Genomic DNA, 20,832 nt, shown 5'->3' with positions numbered 1-20,832 from the left:
TCTTTCTTTCTTTCTTTCTTTCTTTCTTTCTTTCTTTCTTTCTTTCTCTTTCTTTCTTGAGTCGGGGTTTCTCTGTGTAGACCTGGCTGTCCTGGAACTCACTCTATAGACCAGGCTGGCCTCAAACTCACAGAGATCCACCTGCCTAAATTTCCCAAATGCTGGGACTAAAGGTGTGCACCACCACTGTCCAGCAGCAAGATAATCCTTTCTCACTTGAAGTGTAGGTCAGTGGTGGAACGCGTGCTCGGTGTGTGGTTTTGGGGAAGGGGGAAAATAGCACAAGCTTAAGGGGTTAGTAAAATGATTGGACGGGCGAAGGCGCCTGCTGCCAAGGCCAACTGCCCAAGTTCAATCCCCAGGACCCACACCGTAGAAGGAACAAACCAACCCCTGAACGTGGCCCTCTGACCTCCACACAAACGCAGTGGCATGATGGTACCTCACACTGATGCTTTAAAAAAGTTTGCAATCAGGCTAGAGAGATGGCCCCGTGCTTAAAAGTGCTTGCTGCTCTTCTAGAGGGCCTGGGTCGGATGCCAGCTCCCATTTCTGGAGGCTCACAATTGTCTGTAGCTCCAGGTCCAGGGGATCCGATGTCCTCTTCTGGACAACACGTGTCCCGTCCCGTCCTGTCCCCCGTTTTTTGGTTTTTTGTTTTGTTTTGTTTTTGTTTTTGTTTTTTTAAAGCGAGAAAGAGAAGTTTAAGCCGTCTCAAGCGTTCCCAGCAGGGAGTAACAACCTCGTGGCCAGACCTACGGCCCACTCCTTCTAGCTTCTTAAGAGGGGAGACAACTGTCCAGTTTTCAGCAGGGCGGTCTTGGGCTTCGGCATGGGCCCCCCCATCTCCTGCTGCTGGCCACCTGCTGCTTCCCTGGCTGCCAGGCAGCTCTCCCAGGCAGAGCAGGCAGCTGAGGGACCTAGAGTGAGAGCAATGGGAGGGGCGCTGTCTGGCGCGGCCCCCCCCCCCCCCCCCCCCCCTTCCTCCCTTTCCCCCCCTAGGCTTGACTCTCACTGCTTTTTCCCTCTCAGCTTTATCTCAGGAGATCAAGGCCTGTAAGGCCCACTCAGGTTTTACCTTGACTTGTAACCAAGGCCCTGAAACATGTAAAGGAAGACCAGGGAAATCCCCTTTACCATCTGGCGTGTAAGTAAACTAGAGTAAGCCAGGGAGCATGGGTGAGGGGCAGGAGCTGTGCTACAGAGCCAAGGAAGGAGGGCAGGGAGTCAAGATTTAATCAGGGGCTGGAGACTACTTGTCTAGCTTGTGTGACGCCCTGAGTTCGATCCTCCAACACCACATTAAAGAGAAAACAAAACAATGACGACAACAAAGACTAATCCAGTGCGTTTCAGAGCAGCCCTGAAGTGGCCGCCCCTGACTTCAGAAACACCTGGGCCTAAGTTCACATGACTCCATCAGTTATGAACTTGAACTTTTTTTCATCAGTCAAGTGGGGATAATTATTGCCCAGTTATCACTGAGACCACAGTATTTGTTTTGTTTTGTTTTTTAAATGTGTAAGTTAGGCACTATCCAAACTGTTTAGGGGACTTTCCCATAGCCCTGCCCACAGGGAGAGCCACAGCTGCTTCAGCCTAATTCCTGGGTGCTGGGCTGTGCTTGCCTACTTGTCCTCCTCAACCCCTCCTAGACTGCTATGAATAACTCAGCTCCTACTTTCTTCACTCGAATCCCAAAACTTGAGGTCTTCAGAGACTTCAGGGAGGGGCTAGAGAGATGGCTCAGCAGTTAAGAGCACTTGCTGCCTTTGCAAAGGATCCGAGGTCGAGTGCCCTATCTACAACCAGCTGTAACTCCAATTCCAGGGCATCTAATGTTCTCTTCTGGCCTTCACAGGCACCAGCATGCACCTGGTACATGTATGTACACGCAGGTGGGACACTCTCGCATGTACACCCACACACATTTTTTTAAAGAATTATTTTTTCAAATATTTATTCTAAAAGAATCCACTTGAGATAAAGAGCCTAAGGCCCAGAGGAAATAGGGCCTGACCCAAAATGAATCAAATCTCGAGACTCTTCCTGAATCTCAATGGCCCTGACCCTTCACAGAACCAATGGCAGCAGCCATCATTTTCTTCTGAACCCTACATCCGCCCTGCTCTTGGTTCCCTCCTCTTGTCTCTTCTTTTGCATGTCTGTATGTTTTCAGACAGAGTCCCAGGTAGCACAGGCTGGCCTAAAAGTCACCATCTATCTGTGGCTGTCCTGATCCTCCTGAGTTCTGGGATTACGGAGCTCATTCTTTTTTTTAATTTTATTTATTTATTTTATGTATGTGAGTGCCCTATCTGCATGTACAGCTGTGTGCAAGAAGAGGGCATCAGATCCCAGTATAGATGGTTATGAGCCAGCATGTGGTTGCTGGGAATTGAACTCAGGACAGAGCAGATAGTGCTCTTAAGGGCTGAGCATCTCTCCAGCCCAGGAACTCATTCTTTAAAAGAAAACACATCTGCCGTTTATAGAATAGTTGCTAGAGTTGGGCACTATCAATATGAAGGAGTTCTTTTTTCTTGTTGAGACAGAATCTTACCAGGTAGTTCTGACTGTCTTGAAATTTGAAATCCACTATGGAGACCAGGCTGGCTTCAAACTCAGAAGTCTGCCCTATGCTGCCACCTAGGAGCTGGTACTAAAGGCGCTTACCGCTACACCAGGATTACTGGCTCTCTCTGTCTAAATGATTTCTATTCCATCTGCATTGATTTTTTTGCCTGCATGTATGTCTGTGTGTGTGTGTGTGTGTGTGTGTCGGATACTCTGGAACTGGAGTTAACAGATGATTGTGAGCTCCTATGTGGGTGTGGAGAATTGAACCTGGGTCCTCCGGAAGAGCAGTCAGGGTCCTTAAAATAGGTTATTAGCCAACAGGATGATACAGGTTTGAAGTTTCAGCATTTAGAGGCAGAGACACAAGGATCCTGAATTTAAACCCAGCCAGAGTGTAGACCATGTCTCAAATGCTTAAAAATAAGGATTATCATTGCATTTGGTCCTCCCACACTTTTTTTTTTTTTTTTTTTTTTTTTTTTAGGTTTGGAGGCATGTTAAAGACTCAGAGATTCAGCCTCAGGCCTGACCCTGCCCAGGACATATGGTTCCAAGCCTAGGAAACATCCTGCAATTACCCTCTTGTTGCTCTCATGCCCTGCCTATGCTTCTGAGAACTCAGAATTCATCTATCAGGTCTTGGAACCTCCAGGCTAGTTTCATCCACCCCCAGGTTTCAAAGAAGGAAGCTCTCTTCCCCGCCCCTGAGGCCCTCCTTCCTCCCCCCTCCTCCCCTATCTGCTGGGCCTCCTAGTTCAAAAGCAGCCAAGTTCAAAGAGGCCTGCAGATTGCCCCAGCTCCTCTCTCAAAGCTGCTGCAGAGCCCAGAGCGATCCAGGATGAACTCCTTCTTCCTCGTCGTCACCATCAGTCTCCTGATTGTTATTCAGGTAAGGACAATCTTCAGAGCCCCTGCAGCCACCACTGGCCCTCCAATGATGGACTGGGCTGGGTTGGGGGAGGAAATGTAGGTATCTGGGGGACCCAGCCCTCTACCACAGGGATAGAAATAGATGGTCACCAACCGGAGACCAGGGATTTAGGAGGGCCTATGTATCTGGGTTTCCACTCCTCTCAGCTGCTGTCGGGCCACCCTGGGAGAAGCCAGTGTTCCCATGTGGGAAACCTCACAGGCTGTCAGGTACATGGAGCAGTAGCCCTGCTGAGGAGAGCCGCAGAGATGGTCCTTCTGAGAGGAGGGAAGAAATGTCTAATAGACCGCCATAGGTGGTGGAGGGTCCCCTGCCCCTGCTAGAGTGAAGGCTGGGCACATGTAGATGTGGAGGTCTGTCCACTCTCTAAATCAACCGCACTCCGGGAGGCAGCCTTCGGGGCACTTGTGTGCCCAGAGGTACCTGATTAATACAGGGAATGGAGCCATTCAGTTATCAATCAAGAACATCTCAACCGAGCATCAAAGGCATGTTGATAGCCGCCAAAACTAGTCTGGTTCCCGTCAGGAGCAGCTTCACAGCTTCACTTACGGCTCTGTCAAGCATCAAGAACAATCTGCCACTTGGCATTTCTACCCTGCCCTCCCCCCCACACTCTGCCAGGGAACTTTTCATTCAGCCCTGCTTCTCCCATGTGATACTCCCAACCATCATGGACCCTCCCTGACACTTAGGAGACAAGGAAACTGAGGCTCTGGGAGAGGAAGCCCTTCCTCAGGTTCCTAAGGTCAAGGGACGGGGTTTCTGTCTGTTTCCCTCAATGCTGGAGGGTCCGGTGGCCTGAAGAGTGACAGGAAGTTTTCTGTAGGGTTGGGGAGAAACAACAAGGACAAAGATGGCTTTATCACTGCCTGTGATGAGGCGGGAAGCCAAACGTCCCTCCCAGCAGGGTCTATGGCAGAAGCTTTTTGGAGGCTGAGAGCTGTGGAAAGGAGCAAAGGAAAACAAGCCCTTAACAGGAGGTTCAAATCCTCCCACGCTCTGCACTTCTCTTGCAGATACAAACAGAAATCTTGGGAACTAATGCTACTGTCCAGGCCATGGCCAACGCCGCCGCCGCCACCGTCAAAGGCGGCACAGCCAAAGCCCCCACAACCAAAGCCTCCGCAACCAAAGCCCCCACAACCAAAGCCACCTCGAAACCCTCAAAGAGCGGGGCGGCATCCATTACCGATGTGGGTGCCTACAATTTCTTCTTCTTTGCCAACACCTTAATGTGCCTCTTCTACCTCAGCTGAGGTGAAGGTGTCAGCCCTATGCTCCTAAAACAGCTGCCACCATCAGTATCGAGAGACATCCCAACCCAGTCCTCGGGAAGACCCAGAGAATCTTGAGAAGTTAAAAGTTCACAGCCAATGGCCAAACTTGGGAGGTACTGATGGACGGTGCACCCAGCTGGGGCTCAATAAAGTTATACTTATGCTTAGGTGTGGCCTCACGAGTGGTCACTCGTCATCACTGACCCCTGGAGCCACACGTGTGTGGCAGCCTCAGGAGCTGTCTGTGGCCGTGTGCTCGGCAGGTGACGCCAAGGTACTCCCCCGAGGCTACCCATCTCAAAGTTCCCGTGTGTACAGAGCACACCCTTAGAGTCATCCTGCAGAGACAAGGGATGGGAAACCGGTCCCCCCATCCCCGCCGCTGTTTCCCTTGTGCCTGAGTATTTGCGAGTGACGAACTCAGTGCTACCTTCACCTCTCAGGCCCTAGACAGCCCAGGCGCAGGCAGTCTCTCACCCCACAACCTAGGTGTCATCATAACGGCAGATTCGGGGAAATCTCGGATCACCTGGCTCTCTCTTTCTTTCGCAAAATTCTCAGCTGGAGAACTGTAGACCAGAAGCACCCGTGTCCGGCAGGGCTCAGGGAAGCGAGGCTCACAGGCCTCACGTCCACATACCTTCTATCACAGGCCAGAGAATGAGGGGGCGTGTTAGCACCCACACCCACGGCCAGAGAAGTTGGGAGGGACAAACAGCTCCTCTAGCTACTCTCCCTGCCTGGGCTTGGGGATGGTGTTTGGAACTGCAAAGAGAGAGAAGGAAGCTCACACTGGTCCCCGAGGGCCCTTGCCTTTGTGTCTTCCTGGGAACCTATGCCAACAGAAGACTGGCAAGTGACCACAGTTCTAGGTCTCTGACGTCCTGACCTGTCATGTAACTAGGGACTCAGCTCTTTCTTCTGGCTTTTCTGACCAAGGCCAAACCTTCCAGCTTTGAGACTACAGTTAGAAGAAGCAGGAAGGAGGAGCCATGAGGACAAAGGCTTCTTGGGGCGCAGACCCTCTCATCTTTCTTGCCATGTCCACTGTGGTGTCACACGGTGAACCTTGAAGTTTTCACCCTTGGATGCCATCTGTAGCCTCACAACGCTTTCCTCTGCCCCTCTGTGTGGCCTGGCCAAGTCCTTCCCATCCCGTGTCAGCTAGGAGTGTCCCTCCCACATGAAGCAGCCCTCCACTTCTGCTCCCTGAACACCTTTGACATGCAGTGGGGAGGGAACCACAGAGGTGTGGCTAATGGCTGTGGGAGTCCCCACAGCAGGAGACTGCGGGGGCCGGGGGTCGGGGGTGGGGTGTTTAAACACCAGATAGGCTGGTTCTGAAGCTCCCTCTGGTGGCAAGGGGAAAGCCAGGCAGGAAGAGAAACCAACAGGAAGAGGAGCCAGCTAGGGGACCCTCTCCACCTCAACATCAAGGGATAAGAGATGTGATGACAACAGAGGCATAGTAGAAAATAGCTTATGTACTCAGCAAAATCTGTAAAAACAAACAAACAAATCCCCAAACAAAAACAAAACCATTTGATCCCAGCAAAAGCCTCCAGCAGGAGACTGGGGGTGAAGTGGGTTCATAGGACGTGGACAGTCCAGATCTGGGAGGGTCTTTCCTTGGTTGGTTCCCATAGCACCACATGGTCCCGGTCATAACCTCGGCCACCTGAGGGGGTTGAGATTCAGAGATGGTCAGAGAGCGCTGGAGGCAGCACTGTCCTCCGCCCTCCTTGGGTGCCCCCCTGCCACGCACAAAGCCTACATTACCCTTTACGTCCAGGATCTGGCCTTCAAACATCTGGCTGCAGATGTGACCCAATTCACTGATGCTCCAAGTCTGGCGTGGTAGGCGGCTCTCAGCCCACAGCACTACTTTGGAGCCTGGGCTGGGCGGTCCAATCACCTGCAGGCTCATGGTGGGGGCCACCTGAGGCCCCGGGAGATCATGAGACTCTGCATTCCTCACAGGCATTTTCCTGTGCACAAGCTAGCCCCCGTACACTGGATTTTGGCTGTTGCTGTTTGTTTTGTCTTTGAGGTAGCGTCTCAGTAGGTAGCCTTGGCTGGCCCAGAGCTTGCTATATAGACAAGGCTGGCCTTGGACTCACAGCTATCTGACTGCTTCTGCCTCCCAAGGGCTGGTTTTAAGGGCATGTGCCACGATACACTGGTTTTGAATGGGGTCCTTACAACTGTGGTCCTAGGCAAGCCTCTTAGTCCCTTTTTAGATTTATTTATTTTATGAGTGTTTTGTCTGCATGTATGTCTGTGAACCATGTATATACTGGGTGCCCACAGAGATCAAAGAAGGGCACCAAACCCCCTGGAGCTGAGTTAGGGACAGCTGTGAGACATTGTTTTTGTGCTGGGAACTGAACCCAGGTCCCAGAATGAGCAACGAGGGCTCTTAACTGCTGTGTCATTTCTCCAACCCCAAACACTAGGTTTTTTTGTTTTGTTTTTGAAAGTTTAACATGAGAAAAATAAAGGAGCTTGCATTCTCTACTCCTGGGCTCCTTGCATCCTGCATCTAATTGGGCTGGGACTTCCTAAGGTAGGCTGGGAAATCTGAGGCTCAGCAGGAACGGCTTCAGACTCATACCTGGTTCTTCAGCAGTCCATCTTCATAGTACCAGATGCAGCCGCCCCCGGCGCGGGGCTCGGCAACCACCACTCGGCCTGCCTTCATGTCCTCCACGTGGTCAGGCACTGCCAAGAATCCCCCGAGGGCCGCATTCCAGAGGCGGAAATAGGCTCGGCGCTGACGAGGGCGAGGAGAGGCTGAGAGTTTTCAGTCACGATGCCCCACCACCCTCAACTCTGGGCCCTCTAGGGGACCCACACTCCCAACCCCTCCTTGGCTCCAAGCTTTCCCCAAGCCTGCTTCAACGTCACACTTTTTTTTTTTGCACACCCATACTTACTAAGGGCACACGCATAACACGGGCACAGTTCTGTGACCACAGACACCTACACCAGCATCTAGGAACCCTGGCAGATCTACTGGCAGTCCACAAGGGGGCACAGTTTACAGAAGGCACAAACAATTCCACAGGTCCACGCAGCCGTCACAGTCACACATCACAATGGACACCCAGACCCTCCCAGCCTGTTCTGTGCCAGCTCCCTCTGCTTGCTACGGGTACAGCCGGTTACAGGACCACAGATGTAACACATGCGCATGCGCACAGAGAAAAAGGCATGTACACATAACGTACATGCTAACGCTAAAGAGAAGCGCAGTGACACCAGCTGGAGATCAGAACTGGCCTTGCCAGCGTCAGCAGGTCTCTCCGTTAGAGGCGACAGGAGTAGGAAAACGATGGAAGCCCTAGGGGTTGTCTGAGAAGGGCTTCCCGCTGGAGTACTGCCCAAGGGTTCTGCAGCCATCATCTTTTTAATTATTTCTTCTGTTGTTGTTGTTGTTCATGGGTGTTTTGCATACCAGAAAAGGCATTAGATCACATCGAACTATAGTTATAGATGGTTGGGAGCCACCATGTGAGTGCTGGGACTTGAACTCGGGACCTCTGACAGAGCAGCCAGTACCCTTAACCACTGGGCCATCTCCAGCCCTGCAGTCATTACTGATGAAGAGTTCTGCAGACATTATCGGTCCTCAACAAACTCAGGACACAAATGCTATCCCCATTTCACAGGTGAGGGAATGCTGAGTGTGATGGCACACGCCTTTAATCCCAGCACTTAGGAGGCAGAGGCAGAGGCAGGTAGACCTCTGTGAGTTTGAGGCTAGCCTGATCTACATAGAGTTTTACAGGCCAGCTAAGACTATCTAGACATAGTGAGTCCTTGCCTTAATATATAGGTGTATACATACACACACACACACACACACACACACACACACACACACACGCAGGGAAACCAGGATCTCTAGAGGGACAGTGCTTGCCCAAAGTTGCAGACAAACTCCTTGTCCACTTCCCTGGACCTTTATTTCCCTATGTAAGGGTTAGAGGTCTTTGCCAGGACGTCTTCCAGCACTGCTACCATGGGAGTCTGTGAACAAAGAGACTACACAGATGCCCTCATACAGAGATGCATATGCTCAGAAGGCTCTCGGGCACAGGTGTGAGCACACACACACACACACACACACACAAACACACACACACACGCCACAACCAATATCCTAGAAATGTATGTGTGCAGAAATGAGGCCAACTTCTAGACAACAGATGCAGAGACACGGACCCTCACATGCACAATCCACGCTTCCCAGAGCCAGGTGTGCCCACTAATGGTGAGTGGCCCATGAGATGATTTTCCATTTGGGGTGAATAAGCTTATTATCGGTTAGGACAAGAGCAAAGCAGTTTTGTCTTCAAGGTGATCTGGAGAATACTACTGAGATGCCAATGCAGGAAGAGGACAAGGCCACACTCTGGCACACCCAGGGGCAGGGACACCCAGAGGCGCTCGTGCTGACTGCTGCCTACCTGCTTGATGGGATAGAGGGAGCCCACCCTCTGGGTACCGCTATAGGTCAGCCAGTTGGTGATCTCGCAGCTACCCAGCAGCCACTGTCGGCCCCGGAAGTCACTGTGTTCGCACACCACCCAGCTGCCCGGCGGGTGCCAGAGACACAGACAGACAGACACAGACAGACACAGAGAGACACAGACAGACAGACAGGGCACAGGTGTCAGAACAACCTCCGCCTCCTCTTCTGTCACACCAGGGGGAATGCCCACAGCAGGAGGGGGAGGCTAATGAATGGATTTGGGGTTTTCAGGACCCGGCATCCAACCCAACCCTGGAAGCCCGAGGCCCTCAGCCCCCATTCCTCCCTCCTTTCCAGCCTGGGGTGGGGGTCCCCATCCCACCAACCACCCAACCACACACTCACACGCCGCCCTTGACACGCATGGACAACACGTGGTTGTTGAAGCCCTCGGCCTGCAGGCTTCGAACCTCCCCCGTCAGCTCGATCTCCTTCCCCTCGAAGCACTCCAGGCCGAAGAGGGACAGGGAAGGCTCTGAAAAGTGCTGGGGCCAGAGAAGGAGGGATGAGGCCATGAAACCCCCAAGCCCAGACTCTGCCCCACAATCCCACACCCATACCCGGCCCTGCAGGCCTCCTGGCTTCCGAGGGCATTTACTATCAGCCATGTCCCCATATTTTCAGTACCGGCATCTGACAGACTGGCAGCACCTCGGACTCAAACACCCCCTCTTTGACACACTTTCTACACATATTATTTTACCGTATTTTTTTGAACTGGGATCTCAGTAAATTGTCCAGACTGGTCTGGAACTCGCTATGCAGCTTTCAGAGTCCTGGAAGGTGTGTGCCACTAGTCCTGGCTGTCAGATAGTTGGCACTCCTGAGCACTAATGGCCAGGCTGGAAACCTGGGTCCCTCCACATCATCTCTCGGGGATGGTAACTAAGAAGCATATAGATTAATAACTGCCCTCCTTTGTCCGAGGCTCAGTGCAGGCCAGATCCTTGGCAACAGCCCTAAGAGGTGGATGCTACCATGGTCTTTGTTCAGCAGAAAGGACAATGAGGCTGACGACGGTCCCAAGATCTGGGTGCCAGACCCAGGTCTACCTGTGCCCAGAGCCCAGTGTATGCGGTGATACAGGCCACAGACTATACAACCAGGCTGCCCCGGGGGGGGGGGGGGGGGGCTGCTCTGTCTGTTCCCGGCTGTGTGACCCGGAATAAGCCAAGAGTGGCTCTGGGATCCACAGAGCTTTGACAAGGGTCACCCAGTAAGTATTAGCTGTTCTGATTCGCCCAGTCTGTGACTCAGCTGTTCTGGTGACCACCTGGTCCCGCTTCCGGTCTCCACAGACACTACCACCCTCGCAGTACACATGTGGCTCTTCCTGGGGGACAGCCCGTTACCTCTCTTCTGGGTCACTGAGGCAGCCTCTCCCCGCCCCGCCCCTCTTCTCTCTCCTTCTGCACAGCCACCTTGCCTGTTGGTCCGGACAGACAGCCCTCTCTGAAGGGGCCATCACCTGGGCAGAGGCTGGCCCTGCCTCTCAGCTACTCTGTCTGTCCAGTCCCAGCACTACCTCTGGTCTGGGTACACCGTTCCCCACTGTCACCTTTAGGTCTTATATCTAACTGGTATTTCCTGGTCCCTCCAGGAGCCATTTTGGTGAATGTTCAAGGAACACCTGGTCAGTTGGGCTGCCTTAGAAGCCTCGGAGTCAGGCGCATGCTGAGAGCAGCAAGCTGTTGCTTCTCCAGCCCACTAGGTGGGAGATGAGACGGGACCCTCCCTCTACCTCTACCTCTGTGGCTGCTCTTGCTCAGGGACCGGATGGGGAACTCACCAGGGGAACCTTCCGGAGAGAGCCCAGGATGGTGGAGGCCAGGCAGCCCATGGCTGTGAGGGTGGGAAACTCGCCCTCTGACACAATGTGCTGGTCTGCCTCAAAGTTCTTCCCCTCAAACAGGACCCAGCTGGAAAGGAACAAACAGGGAAGGCTGAGACCAGAGCTAGCCTTTCCTGCACCTGCCAGGTACCCTGAGCATCCACAGTGCATGCAGACCTGACAGTGTTCCTCTAATCCAGGAGGGATCCAGGATGGACAGGCCCTGCAGCAGCAGGGACAGAAGTCAGACTAAAGAAAGGACTTAAAGGGTTCAGGGGGAGAAGGAAGAAAGAATAGGGAGCCCAGCACAGTGGCGCACTTCTTTGATCCCAGCACTCAGGGAGGCAGAGGCAAGCAGATCTCCGTGAGTTTGAAGCCCTGAAGGGGAGCTGGCAGCCCCGCAGGATGCTCTGCAGGCAGGCAGACTCCAGGGCTCCATCCCAGGTCGCTGTTCAGACACATGAACTATCCCACGCATGCAGAAGCCTACCCATTCGGCACAGCTCTAGCAAAGCATCCACCACCAGGGCACTGGCTAACAGTGGGCCTGCTGGCTACTCAGAAGGCTGAGGCAGGAGGATCACACGAGTTCAAGGACAGCCTAGGCTACTTAGTGAGACCCTGCCTCCAAAAGGAACAAGCAAGGGGCGGTGAGATGGCCCAGTGGGTAAAGGCACTCACTGCCACGTAGGACACCTGAACTCAATCTCTGGAATGTGGATGGTGGAGGGTTGGGGGTTGGTCTGATGGGTCTTTCTAGCCCTTAAGATCTGGTAAAAGATCTGGTCACACCTATCTTTGTTTGGTAAACTTGCCTGAGACGTATCTGATTGGTTAACTAAACAGCCTATACCTGGGCAGGGTGGAATGGGATAGGCGTGGCTAAGGTTCCAGGGCTTGGAGAAGACAGAGAGAATCATGGGAGACGGACAGATGGGAAGAGAGGAGGAAGGGGGAAGCCACAATGGGTTAGCCTGGAGAAGGAACCACGTGGGGCCAGGAGGAAGGACTCCAATAATGGCGTGAAAAGGCCCAGATGAAGAATAAAAGCAAGTATTTATAAGATTATAGATGGGAGACAGGATGGTTAAAGAGGATGGCATTGACAGCCAAGGCTACACAGAGAAACGCTGTCTCGAAAAGCCCAAAAAAAAAAGAGGGGGAGGGGATGGCATTAGATGGGGGCTGGGGGTTGGATGGTGAGGTGATTCAGACAGGGTAGGTAGGAATGTCTGCCCGGCCCAAGGTAAATAAGGCAATTAGAAAATCTAACAGATGTCTGTGTCTCATTATTTGTGATATCGGGTGAGATAATACGGCTGTGATGATCTTAGGGCTAATAATAAACATTCATATAAAACACTCATTTTTAAAATTTACTACAGCATGGAGGGAAAGGAACAACCTATGTCCTCCACATGTGGTCTTCAGGAAGTGCCTAGGTTTAGCAGAGGTGGGGAGGTTGGGACCTCAGCATAGGATGAGTGTCCTTTTAAGAACAGGAAGAGGGGGGCTGGAGAGATGGCTCAGAGGTTGAGAGCACTGTCTGCTCTTCCAGAGGTCATGAGTTCAATTCCCAGCAACCACCTAAAATGAAATCTGGTGCCCTCTTCTGGCATACTTAAAAAAAAAAAACTTGACAGTGGTGAGCCATGCCTTAATCCTAGGAGGAAGAGGTAGGCAGAACCCTGAGTCCAAGCTAGTTCCAGGCCAGTGGAGGCTACACAGAGAAACCCTGTCTCAAAAAAGCCAAATCCAAATAAAAGAAAACAAATAAACAAACTATCAAGTGTCTGGCCAGCTTCGGTTTTTGCGTGTTCCCCAAATGACACCAGACTGTGAGGCACTGTCCATGTTTTCAGCTTGATCCATTCCATTTACTTTAAAAGCTTTCATGAGCTGGAGAGATGGCTTAGTGGTTTAGAGCACTGTCTACTCTTCCAGGGGTCCTGAGTTCAATTCCCAGCAACCACACAGTAGCTCACAACTGTCGATACTGGGATCTGATGCCCTCTTCTGGCATTCAGGTGCACATGCAGATAGAGAACTCATACATAAAATAAATAAATAAATCTTTGAAAAAGAAAAATAAGTAAAAATTTAAAATTTTGGAAAAAAAGAAAGCCTTTCACTGTGAAGAGTGGGTTTGTCTTCTGACCCTCTGGACCTTGGCCATCAGCCTCAAACCAGCTGGCAACCCCCCTCTCCCAGCCCTTCTTCCTCTCACATTTCTGTGCACACTGAATTGTATCTTATCAGGTAAAACTGTTCAGGCTATCTGCATAAATCTATTTATTTATTTATTTGTTTGTTTCTTTGTTTATTTTTGTATTTGTTTTTTAATTTATTTTTGTATTTGTATTTTATTTCTGTTATTTGTTTTATTTTTGTATTTGTTTATTTTTGTATTTTGTTTTAGGGACTCACTGTGTAGCTCTGGCTATCCTGGAACTCACTTTGCAGATGAGGCTGGCCTCTAACTCACAGTGACTATGCCTACCCCTAACTCCCTCCACCCTGAGAAATGGAACTCAAGGTGTGCACTTCTATGCCTGTTTATTTCTTTAAAATACTGTAGAAAAAAAAAACAGAGAATTAAAACTTGGGTGTGTAGCTCACTGGTGGGACACTTTCCTAGTATGTGTGAGGCCCTAGGATAGGATCAATCCTTATCTTTGAAACAAAACAAAACAAAATAACATAAGATGTTCCTAAAAAATGAAAATACATTAAGTTAATTTAACTATAACCAGGTTTGTGACATAATCACAGACAAAAGTGATTATTTCAGGGGCCAGAGAGATGGCTCAGAGGTTTAGAGCACTCCTGGCTCTTGCAGAGGACCTAGGTTTGGTAGCCAGCACCCACACGGTGCTCACAACTGCCTGTAACTCCAGTGCTGAGGCATCTGACGCCCTCTTCTGGTCTCCTCACACACTGCATGCACGTGGTACACATACATTTTCATGCAGGCAGGCAAAACATTCAAACACACAAGATAAAAGCCAATACATCTTTTTGAAAGAGATTATTTTAGATTTCTTTCAGTTTTTCTTTGTCCAATGCGTTCCAGGCTGACCCCAACCTCAGCACACAGGCAAGGATGATCCTGATCTCTTGTTTCCACTCCCCAAGTGCTGGGATTAAAAGAGTCGCCATGCCGGGCTTTGTCTGCTCAGTTTTGCTTTTTTAATTTTGTGATAAGGTCTCAGAGCTCGGGCTGGCTTCACATTATGCATGATCCTGCTGCCTCGGCCTCTCAGAAGGATACCCCATCATATCAGCCTCATATTTATTTAAAAGGTGTTTTTTTTTTTTTCTATTACAAACTATGTAGATTTAAGAGAATGTCCTATGAACAAAAAGGACCAGAAGGAACTCCCACAGGTCTCGGGGGCCCCCACTCTAGGGAGCGACATGAGCATCATAATTTCGAAACACTTGCATGCCGATTATGGGATAATTACCATATCCCATAAAGGGAACTGAGGTCCCTTAGGAAATTGCTGATTCTAGATTTGGGCAAGAAATGTACACAGTCTTTTCGGGGTGGGGGCATCATGCCCATGAAAAAAAGAATGCTCCCCAGTCTTTTGGGGCCACGTCAAAGGACCGAGAGGCTGTGTGAAGGTGCTCCAAGGGGAGCACTCTGAGCATGCCTGGGAGCACTGACCACATATATTGAGGCGAATCAGACACACAGAAGTCTCGGTTGTCACCCAGGTCTCCACAGTGAGGCCCTGTCTCAGAAACGGTTAATTAAATAACCTTGCTGGGCATGGTAACACACCCAGGAGGCAAAGACTGGTAGATCTCTGAGTCTGAGGTCAGCCTGGTCTACACAGGGAGATGCTATCTCAAATATCTTTGCCGGCTCAGCAGTTAAAAGTGCTTACTGCCCTTACAGAGGGCCCAGGTTCAGGCAGCTCACCTGTAATTCCCATTCCAGGGCCTCTAATGCCCTCTCATCTCCACAGGCAAACACACAGTGCATGGAGACTCAGATAAATAAATATTTTTTTAATTAAAAAAGAAGAAATAAGGCTGGGCACGGTGGTGCACGCCTTTAATCCCAGCACTTGAGAGGCAGAGGCAGGTGAATATCTGAGTTTGAGGCCGCCTGGTCCACAGAGTGAGTTTAAGGACAGTCAGGGCTACACAGAGAAACCCTGTCTCAAAACAAACAAACAAGGGAATAAACTTGGTAATACCCTTTGGTATAAAGAATGACAAGAGTCATGGGCCTCACATCTATGCGATAGTTTACGTCACCATTATACAGACATATGGACAAAACCAGACAGCCTCATCAGGTCCCTCAATTCAGCTACCAGTTATGGCAGACAAGCGAGAGAGAGAAAAGGCACCAGAAAGCAATCGGGTAAGCATGGAAAGACAGAATATGTGGACGCACAAGTGAAAGCAGCAGGGTCCTCCAAGCAAATATTCGGTTGAAAACAAGAAAGTGAAGAGGAATGTGGGACAGAACGGAGATTGAGTCAAACAGATACAGTTCGTGACCATAACTGGGTCCTGGGAGCAGCAACTGAGTTCACAGGACATGGACAGGGTGTGTGTATGGAGCTATGAGACCTGTGCCTGTGTGTGTGTGTGTGTGTGTGTGTGTGTGTGTGTGTGTGTGTGTGAGGGTATCCTTTCTATGGCTTCCCCCACCCTATGCTGGGGGTGGAAAGCAAGGCTCCTTGCAACACAGACACATGTGCTAAGGAAAGCTCTTTCTTTCTAAAGTTTTCTTTAATTATTTATTCATTTATTATTTTATTAATATTTAATATTAATTTTATTATTTTGGTTTGTTTTTTTCAAAACAGGATTTCTTTTTGTGTAGCCGTGGCTGTGTAGGACACATTCTATAGACCAGGCTGGCCTCAAACTCACAGAGATCGGCCGGCCTCTGCCTCCCAAGCGCTGGGACTAAAGGTGTGCGCCACCACAGCCTGGCTGCTTTTATATTTAAAACAAACAAGACAACTCATTTTACGTGCTTGAGTGTCTAGCCTGCATGTATGTAGAGCCATTGTGGTGGTCTGCGTGAAAATGGGCCCCACAGACTCCGAGGGAGAAGCTGGAACTAGAGTCACAGATGGTTGTGAGCTGCCTGACAAGAAGAGTACTGAGGATCAAACTAGGGTCCTCTGGAAGAACAGCCAGTGCTCTTAACCACTGAGCCATCTCTGCAGCCCTGAAGGTTTCTGAAGTTTTGGAAGGGGGTCAGATTTTTTAAAAGACTCTCTCTCTGGGCGTGTGTGTATGTGAGTGTGTGTATCTGTGTGTGTATGTATGTGTGTGTCAGTGTACATGTGTGTCAGTGTGTGTATGTGTCTCTGCGCTAGTGTGTGTGTGCTCGCATGCGTATGCCACTGTGCCCAGGTGAGGGTAGGAGGGCTGTCAGAATCTGATTCCTTCCATTGTGACATCCTGGGATTAAACTCAGGGCCTCACACATGCGCTGCATCGCTTTTCCCCACTGAGCTATCTCACCAGCCTCAGATTTCCTTAAAGTACAGTTACAGCTGGAACGAGATTTTTGTTGTTGTTTAAGACAGGGTCTCATGCAGCCCAGGCTGGCCTTAAACCCCCTGTGTAACTGAGCTAAGGTTGGCTTTAAATAGATTTTCTGCCTCTCCCTCCCAAATGCTGAGATTGTGGGCTTGTGCCTTTCTCTTGGTGTTCTTTACACTGTCTTATCTAATTTATATTTCCCGTTGAAATGTTATTCTATGACTCAGGATGAACAGTTAATCTTAAGGAAGGAAATCGTCTGAGAGGTGTGTCCCCTCGCCTCCACCCCGCGCCTCTCCCAGCGCTCTGTGCTCCACCGCCTCCGTTTGCTCACCTGCCACCGTAGACCCGGCACGACTGGGGATGGAAGGAAGCTGGCAGAGAGGCCTGGTCATCCTCAAAGGAAATGTGGTCGCCCAGGAAGTCGGGGCCTGAGAAAAGCTGAATCTGGAGACAGAGAGGTGAAGAGGTGGGAGCGAAAAGTGAGGAGCCGGGCAGGGGGAAGGGCCGTGGAAAGCATTTGGCCACCAGATCCCCGTGCAGCCGCCTCCTTACCTTCGAGACAAAGTGAAGATCGCTCTCCCCGACCTGGAGGGAGAGATCAGCGCTGTGATTGAAGGAGGCCACCGGGCTCCACAACCTTTGCGGCCATCCCGGGGTCCAGCAGTACAAGCCCTGCCCCTCCTAGACGCCACGCCCCAAAGACCTCAGGCCCTCCTCGGCACGCTCACTCCGCGTGCGTGGCTTGGCTGTCCCTCCCGCCGCCTCGGCCTCGCCCAGCACCTTATATTACACCGGCCAAAGAGACACCCCCCCCTCCCCAATTCACCCGCCCTCCATCCGCGCCCGTCCTGGCCAGCCTTACCGAGCAGCTCGGGCTGGCCATCTGGCCTCGCCCACCGGCCCGGCCCCGCCTGCGAGGCTCCGCCCCTGGTTCAGGCACGCACCTGCACGACGGGCTGAAGCGAGCCGAGGGAGCAGCTGCCGGAGCCCCAGTCCTCGCAGTTGCGGTACACGCCCTTCTCCAGGATGTACTGCTCGCCGGAGAAGCCCACCTGCTCGTAGGCCACCCACCTGCGGGGAGGGCGTGGCACGGGTCGGCGTGGGCGGGCCCCCTCCGCCCTCCGCCCGGGGCGGGGATTACTCACACGCCGCTGAGCACGTGGATGGCTTGCGTGCTGGGTCCGTGCTGCGCCAGCTCCACGTCGGGCAGCGCGGAGCTCACCTCCACGTTGCGCCCCTGGAAGTCCGTGTCCTCGAACAGCACCACGGCCGGGTCTCCGAAGTCCTGGCCCCCCACCCCGCCCGAGACAGTCAGGTTTCTCCCGTCCACCGAGGCAAACCCGCAGGAGGGCCCAGGCCTCAGAGGGGAAGCCGTCCACCCCGGGGATTAGGTGTGAGGCGTATCCTGAGAAAGAGCCGCGGGAGGAAGAGAGACCAGCTCTCGGGGCACCCTGCCAGGGAGAACAGGGGTGCAAATTCTTCCCTCAGATTGTGCTGGGGAGGTTGGGGTGTGGCCAGGCGGGGCCTGCTTGCCCTTCCTCACCGTCCGGATGACCCGCAGGGAGGTCAGCAGCTCGTCGTAGCCTCCCCAGTGTGTCCAGTCGGCGTACTCGCCTTCTTCCAGCAGGTACTGGTGGCCCCGGAAGCCCTCCTTCTCGTAGCCTACCCAGCTAGGGGAAAGACAGGCCAAGACACCCATGAATGAGATGCTCCACTCCATACCGGACAGCCTAAACCGCTCTCCGCCTTCCAAGGGAAACCGCCTGCAGGGACCGGGCAGATAGAAGAAATCTCTTTCTTAAGTCCTCACCAGCCCCCAAGAATTCGCAGGGACCCCACGGAGGTCAGCCGGGGACTCCGGCTGTCCTCTGGCTGCTGAAGGCTGTAGATGTCTTCACTGACTTCCCAGCTCTGCCCCTGAAAGCCCGGCGCCTCATAAACCACGGCCTGGAAGAAAGGGGTGCCAGGTCGACGGTGTCCTCCGGACCCAGACTCGAGTCTGGCTTTCTAGAAATGGCTCCACACAACGCCAGCCCGGAATGCCCTCCACCCCTGCCCTTTGAGCTCTGCCGCCTGTCAGCTCTGACCTCTGGCCCGATTCACACACCAAAGCCAGTGCCTAGGGAGCCATCAGGCCTGCCCTCCTTAAACCCAGCTTCTGCCCCGCAGGACCCTTAGCTTTTATCCCGGCTACAGTGCCTACCCCTCAGACACCCCAAGTACCCCTGATTCCAAATCTGTCCCCTTACCTTGGGCTCCCCTGGCTTCTCCACGCTTGGGCAGCCCTGCAAAGGAGGCGTGGCTTAGATGCTAATCCAGGGGTGGCTAAACAAGCAAGGTTGGACATCTAGATTTTCTGGATGCTAAGGCTCCTAAAAGTCGCAGGCCCATAGCCCTACCCTGACCCCCATCCCACACCTCAGGCAGAGCCTCCTTCTCTTCTAGTCCAGTTCCCAACAGGAGCTGTGAGGCAATGAGCCTCCTATCCCTGCCCACAGATGCCGGCCCACCCAACGTGGGACTAGGGACAGAGTGGCCTGTCTCTGTCCTCCCCCTCCCCCCACTCCTTACCAATCTCATGGGCTTAAGTGAACCCACACTGGGGCCTGAGGTACCCCAGGCCTCCAAGGTAGGGTAGTCTCCAGGCTCTAGGATGTAGGGCGTGTCTTCAAAGAGTGGTTTGGGGTACAGCAGCCACCTGGAGGGGGATGGGGTGGAACAGAGAAGCCACTGAACCGCTTGGGACCTAGACTTGGAATGGCAGGGCAGTGTAGGGGTAAGGAAGGGCTTGGGGGGGGGGGCTTGCACAAGAAGGCATCTCAGTCCTCCCTTTCCATTCTCAAACAGCCTGTCTGTCCTTGGTGTCCCTCCCTGGGGCTGGCCCTCCCCAGTCGCACACAGCCGTTCTTTCTTACATGCCTGTGCTCATGGCTCCACAGAGAAGCCAGGCTACAGGCAGGTCCATGCCCTTCCTTCCTCGTGCTCCCATTTTCCCGCTCACCAGACTGGCCAGGCTAGATTTGTCGTCTGATTCTAACGACTCGACCCAGGACCTCATGCCTGCTAACCGTGTGCACTCTACCGCTGAGTAACTCCTGTTTCCAGACCCAGCCTTGGTTTTGTTTTTGTTTTTTGTTCTTTTGAGACTCGTCCAAATCCTGGTGAAATCCTGGCAGCCCTTCCGAAACCACCTCCCAAATAGTGGGATTACAACCTGTCACCAGGCTAGACCAAAACTTTTGAAGAATGTAGCTCTTTGTTTTGTTGTGAGACAGGGTTTCTCTGTGTAGCCCTGGCTGTCCTGGAACTCTCTCTGTAGACTAGGCTGGACTCGAACTCACAGAGATCCGCCTGCCTCTTCCTCCCAAGTGCTGGGACTAAAGGTGTGTGCTGATGAGCCCGGCCCTCAGACTAATTTTGAGTGAGGGAACTGTGTCTTGTCTGTTTGTTCTGTGCCCCCAGCGTGTGGCACAGTGAATGTCAAGGGATTCCAGGATAGCCAGACTCACAGTCCTGCAGCGACAGTGGCAGATGCCACCTGTAGGGGTCTCTCCAGACCTTGGGCGTCTTTCAAGTCTCCGGTTAGCGTCACTGGCTTGCCCTTGAGGCCCTCCTCAGAGAACAGGCTGATCTTAGGGGTGCAGTAGTCCTGCAAAAGGAGAAGGGGGACATTCAGGTGCAAACTGCAGACTTCCCTGCCTGGCCAACCCAGCAGGGCTACTGGGAAAACCCCGCTATTTGTCTCCTGAGAAACCAGAGGCCTGTTCTCTACAAGGCCAGTCAGCCTGACCCCAGGCCAAAGTCCTCACTGGTGCCTGCTGGACTTCTGGAACCCTGAGACCAAAGTTCCCAGCCTGCAGAGCGTCCAGGCCTTCCCTGTACCCCCGTGGCCGACTTCCTAGCTGCTGGGCTGGGGGTCAAGATGGATAGCCACTTCCTGATTCTGCCTTGATGTACAGTTCCAACCTCTGTCCAGACTGGCATTTTGTTGCTGTTTGGTGTGAGCGCCATGTTCAGAATCCACACCCTTGCACCTGCTAGGCAAGATCTTTTATCACACCCCATGCTTCAGGGTGGCTCTTTTTTTTTTTTTTTTTTTTTTTTTTTTTGAAGGCATGGTTTCTTGTAGTCCGGGCTAGCCTTGACT

At 52.2% G+C, this 20,832-nt stretch overlaps 2 protein-coding genes across 3 annotated transcripts in view; one reads left to right on the top strand and one right to left on the bottom strand.

Moving 5' to 3' along the window:
- Positions 1 to 3,359: 3,359 nt before the first annotated feature.
- On the top strand, positions 3,360 to 4,943 carry LOC129679957 (CAMPATH-1 antigen-like). The gene is made up of 2 exons (XM_055611464.1): positions 3,360 to 3,469; positions 4,531 to 4,943. The coding sequence occupies exons 1-2, from the start codon at positions 3,419 to 3,421 to the stop codon at positions 4,768 to 4,770; spliced, it is 291 nt and encodes a 96-aa protein (XP_055467439.1). The 5' UTR covers positions 3,360 to 3,418; the 3' UTR covers positions 4,771 to 4,943.
- Positions 4,944 to 6,257: 1,314 nt separating this feature from the next.
- Positions 6,258 to 20,832, bottom strand: part of Crybg2 (crystallin beta-gamma domain containing 2) — a 32,299-nt gene continuing 17,724 nt past the window's right edge. For both annotated transcript variants that reach the window (XM_055611077.1, XM_055611078.1), the window contains exons 8-22: positions 20,195 to 20,334; positions 19,257 to 19,383; positions 18,935 to 18,970; positions 18,496 to 18,632; positions 18,229 to 18,355; positions 17,831 to 17,970; positions 17,630 to 17,756; positions 17,238 to 17,270; positions 17,017 to 17,129; positions 11,118 to 11,247; positions 9,674 to 9,813; positions 9,264 to 9,387; positions 7,406 to 7,564; positions 6,571 to 6,730; positions 6,258 to 6,469 (exon numbers count right to left, since the gene is read on the bottom strand). In XM_055611077.1, the coding sequence (XP_055467052.1) occupies positions 6,381 to 6,469; positions 6,571 to 6,730; positions 7,406 to 7,564; positions 9,264 to 9,387; positions 9,674 to 9,813; positions 11,118 to 11,247; positions 17,017 to 17,129; positions 17,238 to 17,270; positions 17,630 to 17,756; positions 17,831 to 17,970; positions 18,229 to 18,355; positions 18,496 to 18,632; positions 18,935 to 18,970; positions 19,257 to 19,383; positions 20,195 to 20,334 (1,782 nt within the window). In that variant the 3' untranslated portion in view covers positions 6,258 to 6,380. The remainder of the gene's footprint in view (positions 6,470 to 6,570; positions 6,731 to 7,405; positions 7,565 to 9,263; positions 9,388 to 9,673; positions 9,814 to 11,117; positions 11,248 to 17,016; positions 17,130 to 17,237; positions 17,271 to 17,629; positions 17,757 to 17,830; positions 17,971 to 18,228; positions 18,356 to 18,495; positions 18,633 to 18,934; positions 18,971 to 19,256; positions 19,384 to 20,194; positions 20,335 to 20,832) is intronic.

The sequence above is a fragment of the Psammomys obesus genome, unplaced genomic scaffold, assembly GCF_907164565.1.
Source record: "Psammomys obesus unplaced genomic scaffold, mPsaObe1.curated_primary_1811, whole genome shotgun sequence".
Classification (NCBI taxonomy): domain Eukaryota; kingdom Metazoa; phylum Chordata; class Mammalia; order Rodentia; family Muridae; genus Psammomys; species Psammomys obesus.
Note: the sequence above shows the minus strand (reverse complement) of the source record. Positions and strands in the feature narration are given on the sequence as shown.